This window comes from Arachis ipaensis, chromosome B4, assembly GCF_059453495.1.
Source record: "Arachis ipaensis isolate K30076 ecotype BB chromosome B4, ASM5945349v1, whole genome shotgun sequence".
In the NCBI taxonomy this organism is placed as follows: domain Eukaryota; kingdom Viridiplantae; phylum Streptophyta; class Magnoliopsida; order Fabales; family Fabaceae; genus Arachis; species Arachis ipaensis.
The window spans coordinates 12,564,029-12,581,881 of NC_142439.1; the positions used below are offsets into that span (position 1 = coordinate 12,564,029).

At 32.2% G+C, this 17,853-nt stretch overlaps 1 protein-coding gene and 1 pseudogene across 1 annotated transcript; one reads left to right on the forward strand and one right to left on the reverse strand.

Annotated features, from left to right (window-relative positions):
• Positions 1-5,179: 5,179 nt before the first annotated feature.
• On the forward strand, positions 5,180-8,119 carry LOC107638920 (stilbene synthase 3-like; annotated as a pseudogene).
• A 1,909-nt stretch (positions 8,120-10,028) lies between these two features.
• LOC107638924 (uncharacterized) lies at positions 10,029-13,673 on the reverse strand. Its single transcript, XM_088484381.1, has 8 exons — positions 13,553-13,673; positions 13,295-13,422; positions 12,050-12,403; positions 11,823-11,945; positions 10,930-11,726; positions 10,806-10,844; positions 10,533-10,634; positions 10,029-10,202 (listed from the first exon to the last, which is right to left on the reverse strand). Exons 1-5 carry the CDS (start codon positions 13,671-13,673, stop codon positions 11,658-11,660), a joined length of 795 nt encoding a protein of 264 aa, XP_088340507.1. The 3' UTR covers positions 10,029-10,202; positions 10,533-10,634; positions 10,806-10,844; positions 10,930-11,657.
• Positions 13,674-17,853: the final 4,180 nt, after the last annotated feature.

Below are 17,853 nucleotides of genomic sequence, written 5' to 3' on the forward strand. Positions count from 1 at the left end.
ACCGACACCCATATGTGTGCACTGTTTGCCTATTTTGGATTTCATATTAGGCAACTCATTAAATTTTATGTGCAGTTACTTTCTGAATTTCCAGTTTTTTTTTGTTATTTTTCTATGATGACTTGATTTCTAGTGGTAAAATTGGTGGAAATTTAGTTTTAACTTTTAAATGCACATCTAGGTATCATGATTGCATTAAGCATTTTTTTCTCCTCTTATTTATAGTATTTTTTGACAGCTCACTTTTCTTGAAGCATCATTATGGAGTTGGTTATAGTCTAACTCTTGTAAAGGTTTGTTCTATCCTGATAACTTCCTTTTCAATTCATTCAGGTGCTGATGTTTCATGGCGAAAATGTTCTATTTATTTATGTATTTTTAGTTTTTCATTTTTCTTTAATTCTTGTCCTTTCAGTAAGCTCCTGTTGCTTCTATAGCTAGTGATATAGTATATCATCATGTTCCCTCAGCAACATGTGTAAGCGAGGTAATCTCTCATAGTATAGCTATTTGCGATTCACTTTAATATCAGTCTGATGAACTTAATACTCATATATGAATAGTAGGCAATTAATAGTCTTTTTTATATCACTTTAAAGGGAGAAAAAGTAGCTTACTTTTATCATATATCAAACTTATTCAGATAATTCATTACTTTGGACATGAATAAACTAACTTTACCATGGTGATTATTAATTGTTACTCTAAGTTTGGTGACTTCATATTTAGCTTTACAGTAAAAAGGAAAGAAACCTAATGCAGTGAAAGAAGAGAGTATGAAAGGAAGAGGATAAGAAATCTCAAGAAAGAGAGAGCAAAATTTAAAACATAGGTCTAACCTTAGAGATTGAGCTATGGTTCATGTTACAGGGAACCCGAATCTATTTTAGGAGAAGAATAACGCATAGGTCCTAGCCTTAGAGATTAGCCAGGTAACAAGATATGTTCATATTTTTGCATATCTCGGCATGAAAATGCCCCAAAAGAATGCACTACTAGAATATCTAAGTACGAAAAAACTACTCAATATCATATGTTGTCCAAAGATGGAAAAGTTCGCTTGAAATATCTGTCATTCTTTTTCCGCCACAGATGCTGAAAGTGAAGAGATGAGGTGTAAAAAAGGTAAACGTGAAAATCTTACATAGAATAGGTTGAATAGGTCTTTCCCAGCTTCGGCAGCATTCGAATATGGATGCAAGCCCTACATGCTTTAAGATTGAACCTGGTTTCTTCTCTTTCATTGTTTTTAATAGTTAATTTTATTAAGGAGTTAGTTACCTATATCATTTGAAATGCACAAAAGAAAAAAGGAAAAATGGTAAGGTAGTTGGTTTTATGTTGGATTTCATATAAACAGTGCTTTGGTTATGGATAATCAAGTTCAAACTCAATTAAAAAATACTTCCTTTTCATACATTGTTTTTAAATATGTTTTGCATGACGTTATGATGATTGATTCTATTTATTTAATTCTGCCTTGCTGGATATGCATTTGCAGGTGGGAACTGAGATTTTCTTTAGGCTTCCCCTAGCATCTTCATAAGCTTTTGAGGGGGTGTTTTAGGAAAATTGAAGGTTGCATGAAAAAAGCACTTTTGAACATGAAAATAAGCGACAATAGGGCTGCTATGGCGGCTAGAGTAGTTGTGGTGAAAGCTGTTCACAACAGAATGGATGGACAATTTTGTGATACTAATATCTAAGAATTAGGTTATTAGCTTTTTGTGATGGAATTGTAAATTTTCCTTTTACTAATTCTGAGTACTTATTTCTTAAGATGTCACCTCGGATAGCAAAAGCTTGCTGGAAGTTGATCATAGTCATGGCTTTTCTTTTCTTCTTTTTCAAATGTTTGTAACATGTACATACCATGTAAATCAAATCAATGAAAAATGAATCTTTTAACATCTCTTTTGTATGAAAGCAGGTTTATTTTGTATTAGAAAAATCTAAAAAAAAATTCTACCCATACTAGTATTTTTTTTAAAAAAATTTGATAAGGATGTAGCCACGATTTAAAAGCGTGGCAATAGATTCACATCTAGGCATGTTTAAGAAAGCGTGGGTGTATGTCTCCTATCGACACGCTTTCAAAGCGTAACCAAAGCCAAACCAATGGGCATGCTTCTAAAAGCATGGCTATATGTACACTTTTCGGTACGTTTTAAAAGCGTGGCTATAGGATTATACATACGGCCACGTTTTTAAACATGCCAATAGATAAAAGCGTGGCAAAAAATAAAACTTGCCGATAAATCAACAAAAATGTGACGATAGAGCAACCAACACGTTTGCAGATGTAATCCTTTTAAAAACGTGCCGATAGTTCAAAAAGCGTGGCGAAAAGCTATTCCTACGCTTTTTTGCACTTTTCGACATGCTTTAAAAGCATGGAAAAGACTAATTTTCTTGTAGTGTAGTGATGATGTCAACGAAGGGATCAGGGTTATGCTCATTCAAGAAGCTAACACTAAAATAAGCTTTTGGAATAGTGACCAAATTTAGTAGAATATCATCGTGGTTTATCCTTAAAATTAAGCCTAAAGGGGTATTTTAGTTTTTTTAAAATAAAATTCAAAGTTTCACTTTCTAAATCATTTAAAGTATATTCGTTCTAAAATTGTATTTTAGTCTTTTATTAATATTTTTAAATTAACCAAACTTATATTTTAGACTTTTAATTTTATAATCAAATTCAAATTACTAATGTCCAGTACAATTAAACAACCCTAATTCTAAAAAAAAAAAATTATGTTTTCAAAATTAGCTCAAACATGGTATTTTAGTCTTTTTAAAGTTAAATTTAAATTTCTATTTTATAATACAAATTAAATAACTTTAATTTTAAAAGGGTATTTTAGTCTTTTACAATCAAATTTTAATTTTGAATACAGAACCTTAATCTTAAAGAGAGTATTTTATTTCTTTTAAAATTTAAAGAGTATTTTATGAGTCTTCTATATTCAATTATGTTATTTTCCGTTTACCTATAATTCTCAACAAGAATATATATATATAGAAAAGAACAACATATGCTTCTTATATACATACACTAGCGGAGATGTATTATTGCATGCTGATGTGGACATAAATAGTGGAATATCTTAGTCAAATATGTTTTGCATTGACATGCTATATATCTTAATCAAATATGGTTGCCGCCATCTTAGTAAATTCATCTACTAAACTCATCTAATATAGTCAATTAAATAAGACCAGCAGACTCATATATGGTGGTAGACTCCACTGTCCTTCACCAAACTCCTCACACACCCAGTCCAACTACATCATGTTTAATTTTAATAATGAAATTTATATAAAAGTGATAACATCACTTATAAAAACAGAGTACTTTTATTACACGGAAAGTATTTTGTGTGGATACAAGTTTAGTTTTGATTTAGTGTGGGTATATATGTCAGCGTTTTCATCTTTTATGAATACAAATGGTCATTTATTTTTAGATCGAAAAAAAATAATAATATAGTTTTGTGAATAGGTACTATAAATATATAGGTGAATTATAGGGTAAAGATGTAAGTTTACTGATTTTTCCTTTAATAGAATGAAAGAGAGATTAATAAAGGTAGGATCCACATTTTGAATAATAATAAAATAATAAAAAAACTATAAAAAGAATTATATTTTCTCTCTATACCACTCCAATCTGTACAGAAGAGTGCCCCAAATATATAAAGAAATAAACCCGTATAAGTATATTGTAAACATTTTTTATTCGCTAAATAATTGATAAAAATTAATATTCGAAAAAATACCTAAATATTAATATAACATATGTAATTATTAGTGTATTAATTAATGTGTTATTCATTAAATATATAGAATAACAATAAGGAAGCCACTCAGACAAAGATACTTAAAATATTTTTTTTAAAAAATATTTTTTAATAATTAAAATTTAATACATATAATCGATTAAACTGTATTATTTTTGTCAAATTTAGATCAGACAAATTGATTTGGCCAAAAAATCGATAAACTAAACCTTGAACCGACCTAAATTAATATTCTTTTATTTTAGAAAATGACTACAATAATCCTATTATAGAAAATGACTAAAATATTTTTATTATATATGTAAATATATTAATTTTTAAAATCCTAAATCTAACCTTATAACGGCATAAAGAAAAGAAAAGGATTAGAATTTATATTTTTAAAATTTATATAAATATAAAATAATAATAATATTAAGAGTATTTTAGTCATTTTTTATAATAGGGATATTGTAGTTATTTTTATAAAAAGAAAAATTAATTTAGACCGGTTCAAAGTATAGTTTATCGATTTTTTTGGCCAAATCAAAATATCTGATCTAATTTTGATAAAAATAACCTGATTTAATAAATTATATGTATTGAATTTTAATTACTTAAAAATATCTTAAAAAAAAGATATTTTAAACGTTTTTATTTGAGTGGCTTTCTAACAATAAATATGATATATATTAGCCTAGATGGTAATTAAGTGTTTTACACTCTCTAAATTTTAAGAGGTCTTATATTTTAGTTTTAGAATTAACAAAATATTATTTTATATACATTATATATGATAAAAGATATCTTAGAAAATAAAACATAGAAGTAAAATTTAGAAAGCACAACTTTCTTTTAATAAATTTATATACTAAAGATATTTTAAGAATAAAAGATTATACACTAAATATGTTTACATTTATATTATATATAATAAAAAATAGATAACAGATAATAAATAATAGATAATTGAAAGCATAAATAATATACAAATAAAATTAAAATATAAAAAATAGAAGGCAATAAAAAATTTCTCCAATAAATCACTGAATAAGAGAGTGATGTCCCCTAATAGAAAATTGCAGCGGGTTTATCCTTTCAAAGTCAGAGAACATCGTTTTCGAATAGTGCTGACCTGGGACATTATCACGAGTTTACTATACTTTCTTTGAGAACATCATTTTTGAAGTTAACTAAATAAATAATAATCGTTGTCACTATCACGACACTTTTGAGTTGAGCACGTTTTCTATATCCATTTAATTCCACATATGTCCCTACTCTCAAGCATATAAATATCCCCCCACCCCCTGCCTAAGTCTTCATCAAATCAAAATACATTTGTTTTTCCAAAGAACATACCTGAGCTTTGCTATCCCAAAGAACTTAGCTAAGAAAACATGGTGGCTGTGAATGACATCCACAAGGTTCAACAAAGGGCAGAAGGCCCAGCAACCGTGTTAGCGATTGGTACAGCGAATCCACCAAATTGTGTTGATCAGAGTACATATGCAGATTATTATTTCAGAGTAACTAATAGCGAACACATGACCGACCTAAAGAAAAAATTCCAACATATTTGTAAACAAGGTAGTAAACTCGTAGTTTTTATGTTGACTCGAAAGGTCGATGTAAAATCGTAATTCGTAAAATCGTAAGACGAAACGTAAATATAACTCGTAAATTTTGTAAGTCTCAAATAAATAAAATCAGTGAAATCACACATAATTCACAAATCATACTCAGTCACAACTCTTCACAACTCAAGTTCATACAATAACACTAAATTAAATCCAAATAACAAATAAAACACCCAAATTGTTAGATGACATTCTTAATTCTAAATATATATCCTAACAACATATTAGATTCAGAACCTAAGCGGCTAAGCCCACAGCAAAAAAAAATTGTTTTTTAATTTAGAACAAAACAAAATAGAACAAATTAAAAAAAATTACAGAGCAGAACATATGTATGCTATATCATATACGCTTAATGGCTATAATATATGCTAGCAAACCAGATTAATAACTAAGCAAAGAAAATTGAAAAAATTAATAGAATTCGTTTAAATTAAACACAACAAAGCTAACACAAACACCACAAACACAAACACAACAAAAAAAAATGAGGAGGAGGAGGCTAATAGTGAAGCAGTCAGCGACATCCAGCAATCCGAAAAGAAGAGGAGAGCTGCAACAGCATGACCAAACCACCCATGGTGCTTGAGTGATGGTGAAAGGGCAGCAGTATAACCAAGCTACACCGATGCTGCTTTAGCAGTGACAAAAGGAGAAGAGAGGGTTGAAAGAAGAGAACGAGAAATATAGAGAATTGACACATCAACCACCACCACTAGTACCCATACTTTGATTTCGGAATTGAGAAGAAGAGAAAGGCTTCAGATGCAGAACGGGAGAGAGAGGGGATAGGGAAACCTAGGGTTCCAATCCTTCTTAAACACAAATTGGGGCTTGAGCTTGGGCTTGGGTTCGGGTTGGGTGCTTACTGGGCTATGCAAAACTGAAGTTATGGACCAATTTTCTTCATGAGACGTGGATCGTCGGAAAACTCTCGCTTCCAACGAGTCTGCGATTTTCCTCGGCGTTTCTGCACGGTTGCAACTCCACCAACACGGATAGCAGAAGCGCGACGGAAAGATGGACCAGAAGCGTAGAATCGTGCGCTTTTGCGAGTAAAAACGCGATTTTGTCTACCTTGTTTGTAAGTATTGTTATCAAATATTTTGATGTTGTTTAATTTACTATTTATCAACCTAAAATTCATCATTTTACTTTGATATTAATTATTGATACACAACAATTAACATATTATACCGTGCACCATAATATGATATGTATCCAACTCATAGTAATAACAATAACTACTTAACAAGTTACTATTTTCCTATGTTTCTAAACATAAACAAATTTATTTTGGTCATATATACTTTCTTGATCTTTCACACACTTATTTATTTACTCATATATAATTAGATTTAATACATTATATCTATAATTAAATTTGGATAAACTATTAAAATCAAACCTGAATTAAATTAAATCACTACATGAATAATTTGAAAGGTTTGATACGCGAACTGATCGGAATTTAAAATGTCAAAACCCAATATTTTTTTTATATAAGTGGATGATGTCTTAAACTTGAAAAAGAGTATTGATGGATGTGAATTACATATCATTTTAGGTGAGAGGACAATGATCAAGACCAGACATATGTACCTAACAGAAGAGATATTAAGAGAGAACCCCAACATGTGTGCATACAAGGCACTGTCGTTGGATGCAAGGGAAGACATGATGATCAGGGAGGTACCAAGAGTTGGAAAAGAGGCTGCAACCAAGGCCATCAAGGAATGGGGCCAGCCAATGTCTAAGATCACACATTTGATCTTCTGCACTACCAGCGGCGTTGCATTGCCCGGCGTTGATTACGAACTCATTGTACTCTTAGGGCTCGACCCATGTGTCAAGAGGTACATGATGTACCACCAAGGCTGCTTCGCTGGCGGTACTGTTCTTCGTTTGGCTAAGGACTTGGCTGAAAACAACAAGGATGCTCGTGTTCTTATCGTTTGTTCTGAGAATACCGCAGTCACTTTCCGTGGTCCTAGTGAGACAGACATGGATAGTCTTGTAGGACAAGCATTGTTTGCGGATGGAGTTGCTGCAATTATCATTGGTTCTGATCCTGTGCCAGAGGTTTAGAAGCCTATCTTTGAGCTTGTTTCGACCGATCAAAAACTTGTCCCTGGTAGCCATGGAGCCATCGGTGGTCTCCTTCGTGAAGTTGGGCTTACATTCTATCTTAACAAGAGTGTTCCTGATATTATTTCACAGAACATCAACGAAGCACTCAGTAAAGCTTTTGATCCGTTGGGTATATCTGATTATAACTCAATATTTTGGATTGCTCACCCTGGTGGACGTGCAATTCTGGACCAGGTTGAACAGAAGGTGAATTTGAAACCAGAGAAGATGAAAACCACTAGAGATGTGCTTAGCAATTATGGTAACATGTCAAGTGCATGTGTGTTCTTCATTATGGATTTGATGAGGAAGCAGTCCCTTGAAAGAGGGCTTAAAACCACCGGAGAAGGACTTGATTGGGGTGTGCTTTTTGGGTTTGGTCCTGGTCTTACTATTGAAACCGTTGTTCTCCGCAGCGTGGCCATATGATGCGTGTAGTTATATGTCTCTGCATGTATACGACTATGTTATTTTTTAATAATTTCTTTTACTCCAAAATATGGGCCGGATTGGCCCATATATATAGAATATTAGATGAGTGAAAACTTAGATAAAGATGTCTAAAGTTAATTCTTTATGCTTAAGAATTCAATATCAAAGTTTGTAACTGTTAGTAAAAAATATATCAAATTCTTTTCAATTGAGCAACATGACATATACCAATATTTGGGTTGCATTTTCATCTATAAATACAGCTATAACCACCTTCATGAGGTTCCATTTAAGAAAAAGTCAAAAGGTATATATTAGTTATGATAGTACAAGGCTTGGGGGTATCATGTTTGTAGTTTTTTATATTATTGTTTGTTTGAAGTATCTCATGCAATGATATAATAATATAATGTTACTTTCTTGTGTAATTTTTAATATGTTACGTTATTATACAAGCTTGAATATAATAAATTAATCTTATAGAAGACTCATGTAATCTTGTGTTGTAGCAAATACGTAATAAAATTCAATTTGATATATAGAAAACTCATGTAATCATGTGTATATGAGAGATAATATAATCCAAAAAAAAAACTTCTATGAAACTAAAAAAATAGTTTCTAAACTCAGGTTAACTTCAGTAAATATTGATTGTTGCGTTAATGATTGCACGTTGATCTATGCTAAAAATTGCAAAGACTTAAAGGAATGTAAGTTTTGTGGTGCACCACAGTAAGATGCAAAAATAGTGAATAAAAAAGACAAAAAAATTCTTCCGTATGTATTAAACAATATTGCATTTGATAGACAAATACATGTAATTAGCTTCAATACTGTAGTGTTTTTATAATAAGAGTTTATGGGGGCATGCTTTTATTAATTTAATTGATTTATTTAAAGAATAAAAATTAATAATACTTAAATCTAATCCTTTTTAAAAAATTTACCTTCATCCATCTTAAAATTCTCACTTTACTCTGCAATTATTTAAAACATTTAAATTTGTAAAATAAAGTTTTAGATGTTGTATTTTAGTAGTATGTATGCTAAGTGTCTAATTTGATCTTTTTATCTACGTTGTATTGCTGAGCAAATTGAGATTAAGCTTTTTGTACGTTAAAAAATTGGTTATTGAAGTTAATGACTTAATGCAAGGTGTGATCTTGCTGACACATTTTTTATTGTATGATGATGATAATAAGTAAACCAGTTAGTCTAGAATTATGCAGAATCTATTCTCTATTTCTTTTTTTTTTTTACATTTTACTTTTTTTCTTGTTCTATTTTTGGTACTTATTAAATTATTATCTCCCTTACATCATCATTTTATTAAATTTAGGATGAGTGAAGTTTTGGGTTTATTTTTGTTTTTGTTACTTAACATGCTTTATTTTTAGTTTTTAAAGAAACACTTCACATATACTTTAATTTACTGCGTGTATAGTTTCACTAGCTAGCACCGTCACTACAAAAATAATCACTTTTAGCGGCCATTTATTTTACTTTTAGCGACAATAAAAATAGCCGCTAATACATTTACCGGCAATTAGACATTAGCCGTCTTATGCTTCGTCGATAAAAAGTTTTAGTAGCCATTATAACATTTGCCGGTAAAGACCATTTTAATGGCCGCAAAAAGTATATAATTTTTAGTGGCCATTTTCTTGGCAATTTATATGGCCACTAAAAGTAATTCTAAGATGGAAACATTGTTCACTTTTAGTTGCCATTACTATTGCCGCTAAAATCTATTTTACCGGCAATTTATATGGCCACTAAAAAAATTCTAAAATTATAATATTATTCACTTTTAGCTGCCATTACTATTACCGCTAAAATCTTAAAGACTTTTTTTTAATTATACTCACTTTATTAATTAGAACTAATAACCTATATTTTTCTATAATAATAATAATGATGATAATGATAATTTGCATTTGAATTTTGATCAGAAAAATTTGAAATAAGCTTTCTATTAAAATGCTCCTTTTAACAAACTAGAATGTTAAAAGCTGTATTTGTCAATACATAATAGAGGTTTGTTTGTCATTTCATTGACTTTGAACACATTTTGTAAAAAATAAAAAAAAAAAGATAAAATATGCTCAATTCTTCTAGGCCAATGCTGCAGCAAGGCCACCAATTATGAGTCCCAGAGTAGTTGCAGTGATGCCAATGGGGGAGCAGTTGGTATAATATATAGAAATGCAGTCGTATCAACCTGCACATAAACATTTGACACACAAGTGCCATTTAGCTACCTTTTAATTTAAAATAAAAGAAATGATATATAATATGTGAACTGAAACATGAGCCATAATCTATGTCTCAACATCTATACTACAACTTGAGCAGCAGTAGCAGCGGCAGCAGATAGAGCACCCTAATTACTATTTATTCATAACTTAAAAGGCAGTTAAAGAGAGCAAAATTTCAAGTCTAAGGGTACAGAATATGCAATGGTATATAGCTCTCAAAGCACAATAAATGCATGATTTAGTTCCTTTATACTTTTCAATCACAACAAGAAGATAAAATTCATAAATTTTACCACTACTTTTGCAGACTCCTCATCCAATGGTCTACCATCCTTACGCCTTTTATGAATTTTGAGAAAAATCTCTGCTCGTGAAGGTTCGATTCCATCCTTGGCCTAACAAAATGACAAAGTCAAAAGAGAAGTGCAAATGTGCAAACGTTCAAACAAGGAAAATTTTCAGTGTTCTCATATTATATATATTGTGTTGCATTGCTAATGGTTCCAGAAAAAAAAAACAGTGCATTGTTTTATAAAATATCTGAAATAAAAATTATGCATAAGTACCTGAACCATTTAATACTGGGCATCGAGCACGGTCCCCTTCTGAACCACATATTATGTATAGTTAGAGAATGCAAAGTTTGATGAATTTCAACTACATATCTTGAATCAAGAAACTAGAACTTACAACTTTAGATATGTCGTCCACTTTCTGTTTTGCAGCATAAGAATGCTGAGAAGTTCGGTAGTACTCATTGAGTAGTTATCTTATCAAGGGGATCATCACTTGCCTCAAACTGATTGATCACATTTGTTAATGCATAAAATAAATGTACAAATAACACGTCTCATTTAAAGAAAATTATTATGATGAGTTTTATAATAAGAAAAATTAAAGGTAACACAAAAGGTTAGAGATCTGATGAGTGCCTCTAAATGAAATGGAGATTGGGGGCAGTTCAAAAATGCTATATCCATACTAAAAATGAAAGGTAGTACTCATACAGTGCTTCCATTGCCTTCCACGTGGCAGGTATGTCTAATGCCACTTCTTCTTCAGCCTTCATTGGAAGTCCTAAGTTTCCCTTCTTCACTCTAATAGGCCAATGAATCTTAAGAAAACCATATCAATTTCTATTTTTTATTTATTTAAAACAAAAAATTTGATTTTGAAATCAAATTAATTCTAATTCTAATTCTGTGATATATGTTTCCAAACACATCATTTTTTTTGTGACTTTCTATTACTACTAACTGTTGCCTATTGGTAACTAATACTCTTATATATTGGGGATTTCTACGACATTTTCACTCTATCTTTGTAAAAAAAATTATTTGGACAAAGAAAACATTGAGTTTTAAACCGATGGAAGCATAGACTTTGTAGTATTACGTACAAGGTATAAATCTATGTAATCAAGCTGCAAATCTCGCAGGGTGCTGTGAAATGCTTCTGGAACATCTTCTGGTGCATGATCTGAACACCTACACATGCATATATAGAGATCAAAGTATTTATCATCCTGATTTTAGTATCTTTTAGTCTACCAATCCTATGGTGTAAATAAAGTGAATGAATACCCTGAGTTTCATGGAGCCTTTAAGAGTGGCCTTGACTTTGTCAAAGTCAGAATTGATGCACCTAAGGAAGTGATCTGATGGGTTCCTCAAAGCAGGGCATGGAAATTCAGCTTGTGCAAAGAACTGCAGATATACTTATTTTATTATTATTATTGGCAAAACCTTATTAGAAAAAAAAAGTTAAAAAATACAAGAGTGGATACTGAGGCAGAGTTTAAGTTTATTGCCTCATATGCTGCAGAAGCGTGGCCAAAATAGACAGTTTTACCCCCTGAAAGCAAGTACAATTGATCAAATAGTTTGAAAACTTCACTGCTAGGTTGATGAATAGAAGCTATCATGGTTCTTCCATCCCTTGCCAAGGCACGTAATGTTTGAGTCACAAAGAAAGCTTTATATGCAGAATTTATTCCAAAAACAAGCTTTATATGGAATAAATTCTTTAAAAAAATTTCTGCTGATAGAAAATATACACATTTCCATGCTGATTCCTTAAATTTCCTAATCTTCTTTCTTCTCTCATCTGTTTGAAGATCCAGTTTCTCATGCCCCTTTTCGAAAATCAATCGTCTGGCCACTTTCTGTAAATGTTATTCACTTCAGATTGAATAAATATACTCAAAGTATCCAAACAATTTGATAAACCTAGAGAATGAAACTAGCTTACCAAAGGGTGGGTTTTGGAATAAGAACAATTTGAAGGAAAAATAAGACGCAAATTATGTATGCAGGCAATTGAGAGAACCCAGATAACTATGTTTTCAATTTTTGTTATAGGCTAAAGCTGAGCAATACTACCTAATATTACTTCTTTTCAGTTAACATACTCTTGCTTATTAATTTAAGACACTTTGTTCTAAAGCTGTTAAGAACTTAAGAAATTTGTTTTATTATTCTACCTAATTATGAATATCATTGGACAGTAAAAGCAAATTTGGATTAAGAAAATGTAAACTCATAACAGATGTGATGCATGAAAACAATAACTTTGAAAAAGGAGCAACAAAGTCACTTTGAATTTTAGGTCCTTTGATGTCATCAACATTAAGACAGAATATTCCAAATCTGTTTACAATCAGAGAGATCAAGCCATGGTCACAATTTATTAGACTATCAGAATTTCAAGCACATTAAAGCATCATTCCAAATGCTTGTTACCTATCCAAATCAAACAGGAACTAGTGCAGAACCAATAACACGAATTTGCATACCAATATTACAAGACATTAAAATAGAAATCAGTCAAAACTCAAAGTATAACTAAAACAAAATAAATAGATCTTCATGACAGCAGAGTATGTTTTTTAAATATCCAGAAGATCTTCATAAAAATTTTGAACCAAGATCAAGAATGAATTAACATAATAAAGAGTTTCAAACCATATAATAAAACAGAATTGACATAATCAAACAGAAATTGGACTTGCAATTAACCGAAAACGTATTAATCAAGCAGCGCTAGTGAAACAAACATTAATCGAAGAAGGGCGAGTCGTGAAACCAATGTCGTTGCCGCTGCCGCCGGAGGAGGAAGACGTGCATGCTGCTACTGGTGTTGTGTCGTCGGAGCCTACTTCACATGGCGGCCATGGAAAGCAAGCTAAGCGACGGCGACAACAACAACCAAAAAATCATGCAAAATTTTAGAATCAACAAAAATCTAAAATGAAAAACAAAAAATCGAAAAAATAAAGGAAGATCTACCGGCGGCGACGATCTTGTGCATCTACGTGGAAGACCAGGGGCGGTGCAAGTGGCGGAGGTGCGGTGTGAAGGTGAGAGATCGGCAATGGAAAGAGTAGAAAAGAGAAGAGCCGAAAATAGCGATAGCGTTGTTCGCGAAGAAGGCATTGCTACCAGATCTGGAGTTGCGTTGGTGGGGAGGCACCTTTGCTCGATCTGAACTGCGGTGGCGAGGCCGGTAGCGATGGAGACGGCGGTTACGATGGTGAGCTTAAACTTTCTCTGAATCTCTTTCTCTCCATCTCTTATGAAGTTGATTTGGGTAATAGATCAAAAAACTATTTTAATAAAAATAATCCTGGCCATTGCACTATGGCCATTATAAATTTTTTACTAAAATTTTGTTTATATTTATTAATAGTAATTTTACTGGCCATTGCACTATGGCCACTATAAATTTTTACTAAAATTTTGTTTATATTTATTAATAGTAATTTTAATAAGAATAATATTGGCCATAATTATATGGTTACCAAAACTTTTTATTAATTTTTTTTTGTATTTATTAGTGGCAATAATAATAATTGCCATTATAATATATAGTAATAATGGCAAATATATAATTACTGCAAAGCATAACTTAAATTAAAGAATTAGTGGCCATTATATTATTGCCACTAAAAATTTGTCGCTAAAACATATTTTTTTTGTAGTGCGTTGTTATTAAAAAAAAAGGGATAAGATTGTGCTTATATATCATATTATGTGATGTATAACGTGCGTGGTTTTTGTCTGCATAATGATAATTTTTATTCTTTTTATTGTCTCGTGTAATAATTAATCTGATTTTGATATTGGCAGGATGAATTTAAGAATGCTATAAAACGGGCTACACAAAAAGCATATGAAAAAGGAAGTAATACACCAAATAAGATAGATGTGTGGTGTAAAATAGGCGAAGTTAAAAAAGGAAGAATTTATGGATTTGGAATAGAATTCACTACAGTTGAGAAAAGACCTAGTTATCGTTACTCCAGCTCTCAGCCATCCGATTGGTTGCGAAGGTCAGAACATGAAGAAATAATGAAGAAAATGCAAGAAGAGAACGATGACTTAAAAGCTAGGCTGAAAAAGACAGAAAAAAGATTTGAACTCAATAACCATTTGCTTCAACAAATGATGAAAAAGCTTAATTTTAAAATTGCGATTCCTCAACTAGAAGGTGGAGAAACAAATATAGGAGAGGATGAAGATGGTGAACGTACGTCTGAAGAGTGATTATTTCATTGTAGTTGTGATGCTAGTTAGTTAATAGACTTTAAATGATGTAATTAATAATTCGAGAATGTTGTTTACTTATTATTGTTTTTGTCTATGATATTGAATTGATGAGTTATTTTGGTTATTGGTTAAGTAGTGTATTATGTTATTTGAGATATATCTTTTATAGGTTGGCTTTTATGTGTTAAGGTGTAGATTTTGTGTTGATGGTTTTTCAATATTTGATGGTCTAGATGTAAAAATTCAGTAAAAAATTGATAATTAAAAAGGATAATATAAAAATTTTTGATAATATTTTAGGGTACAAATAATTTTGTTCACCAGAGTTTATTTTTCTTGAGTAAAATGTTAGTTTTATTTTTTTTTAATAGATTTATCAATGTTCTAAATATTCATGGATACAAAATAATAGTTTATTTGAAATGATCTTTTAGGTAGTGTTTATTTTAAGAGACTGGAATTGAAATTGAAAGATTAGTACTCAATATTGTGTTTGATGGTTAAAGATTGGAACTAAAATTCACTACAAGAATTTGACAAATTAACGACGGATTTTTGCGAGAAATATTTTTTTTCACAATCCGTCACTAACTTGTGAGGAATTAGTGACGCACTAACGACAAAATTAATAAGCGGTCATAAAATATTTGAACTTGAGAAAAGCGACTGATTAGCGAGAGATTTACGAGTAAGTTTGTTTCTCGCAAATTGACTTTTGTAGCTAAAAAAAGAGTGAGAAAAATTTCCCCGCTAATTTGTCACAAATTAATTAATTAGCGAGTGACAATGTTCTAGCAAATCAGTCACTTAGGGGTTCAATCGAATAAAAGTGAAGTAGTGAGGGATATTATTGTCACTATTCCGTCGCTACATTTTTTGCATTTTTGGCATGCTTTTAAAGTGTGACAAAATTCAATTTTTCTTGTAGTGTGAGATACTTATTGATTTGTTACTAGGTTAAAAAGAATTTGCAATGACATTTGCGATAGTAGTTCAACTAATTAAATACATATTATTTCCTAGCAAATTAGCGACTACTTCATAACTCTACTTTTTGTAAGACCCCGGATTTTTGAAAATTTATTCATTTATGATCTATTATATTTAATTAAGATTATATTTTTAGAGATTTTTATATATAAATTGAGTAAATTCCTATTTATTACTTATAGTTCTTATAATTGAAAAATGGTGAATATTTTATATGCCTTGGTTTTAAATATTAGATTTTTAACCTTATTTTATAAATAAAAGAGAGTCAATCTACTTATCTCTAATTTTTATTAAATTAGCATTTGAATGAAAATAATTTACAAATGGTAATTGTAAGGTATTTTAAAGATATAAATCTTATATTTAACTTATTTTTTTATTATTATTTTATCTTTCTAATTATTTTATGAAATTACACTACTAACCCTATTTTAATAAAAATACCTAAACTATCGCACACCACCCCAAACCCTAACACTACACTCATCTCTCTCACACTCACCCCCACACCCCACGGACAAACACACACCCATAAACAAACCTAACACAGACACAGTGAAACAAAAAGGAAAGAAGGAAAACGAAATTGAGGGAGAAGAAGGAAAAGAGTTCGCCGGCATGGGGGGAGGGAGCTCGCCGCCGCAGCGCTGTGCAGAGCCGCCGTCGATCGTTCTCCAGTTCTCCGTTCTCTGTCGATGCCACTGCGCCGCCGCCACCATGCCACGCCTCGCCGTCGAAGCTCATCATTGCCACTGCCGATTGCGAAGAGAGAGACAGCAGCGCTGAGAAGGAGGGTTCGAGGGAGCAGTTGCCGCACGTGAGCTAGAGGAGCTCGTCCTCACCGTTCTGCCGTCGGCGTTGAGCCTCGACCGTCGCCATCGGAAGAGCTGCTTCCAGCCATCGTCGTCGCTGCTGTTCGAGCCGCTATCACCAGAGAAGCCTGAGGAGAGAGAGAGATGACGCGACGGGAGAAAGGGGTAAGCCACCTGCGACGCCTCCAGAGCTCCTGTCGGTGTCAGAAGCTGCCACCACCGCCGCGTCCAGCTATAGTCACCTGCTCCGTCGCCGCTCCTGGAGGTGGGTGGTCAAGCCTCTGCTGCCGGAAAATGCCTCTGCCGCCATCGAGATCCACTGTCGGTAAGGGTTTCGAGTTTGGTTTTCGTTTCTTTTGAGATTCCGGGAGTTTTGTTGTCGCTGCATGTTGGTTTCAGTCACCGTCGCCGGAGTTGGGTCGTTGCGGCCGCTTGAGGTGGCTGCTGGGGCTGCTGCCAAACCGGTTCAGAGGCCGTCGCTATTTCATTTTTGTATTATAGTAAGTATTTTACGTTTCAAAAACCTCCGCATTAATGTCTTGTTACGTCTATTAAAGTCTTTGCGATATTAATGTGTTAGGAATTAGTAACCGAGCGTACATGTAGCGATTGAGGCTGTTTCTGCTGTTGTGAAAGCAAGCGGAGCTGAGGCTTCGGTTGCCGCAGATTTCGGGCTAAGCAAAAAGAGCTCAGTTGACACGCTTGGGTTATGGTTTCAACGTGTCGAGGTAGGGGCCTTTTCAAAAAAGCATATTTTATAAATTGGAATTATTATATATGGATATTATGTGGTAAAAATGTATCTTTGAGTGATTGAAATAAGTCTTATGTAATGTTGGTTGTCTTGGATGAATATGAATGCTTGGTTGGTTCGATCATTATTTGGTTTTGTGAAACAGACAGTTTTGAAGTGTTTCTTTAAAGTTGCTTCTTTAAAGCTTTGAAATCAAGTTTAATCCGTTGGAAATTGATTTGAGTTTGATTTGGTTTTCTTGAAATATGAAAATGGAAATGCACTTTTGGATCCACCTTGATTTTGAACTGATTTTGGGTTTTGGATCGTTAAAAAGAATTGTGGAATGCTTTGGTTAGGACCCGAAAAGGGTGGCAAAGTCCAAGTTTTAGGGGAGGTGCTACCAAAATTTCTATAAAAATCTTAGACTTTGACTGAAAAGTTATTTAGAAAGGCTTGGATTTGAGAAATTGTATAATTTGATTTATTAAGAAAATAGTTATGTTTTCGAGTTTAATTTATTTAAGAA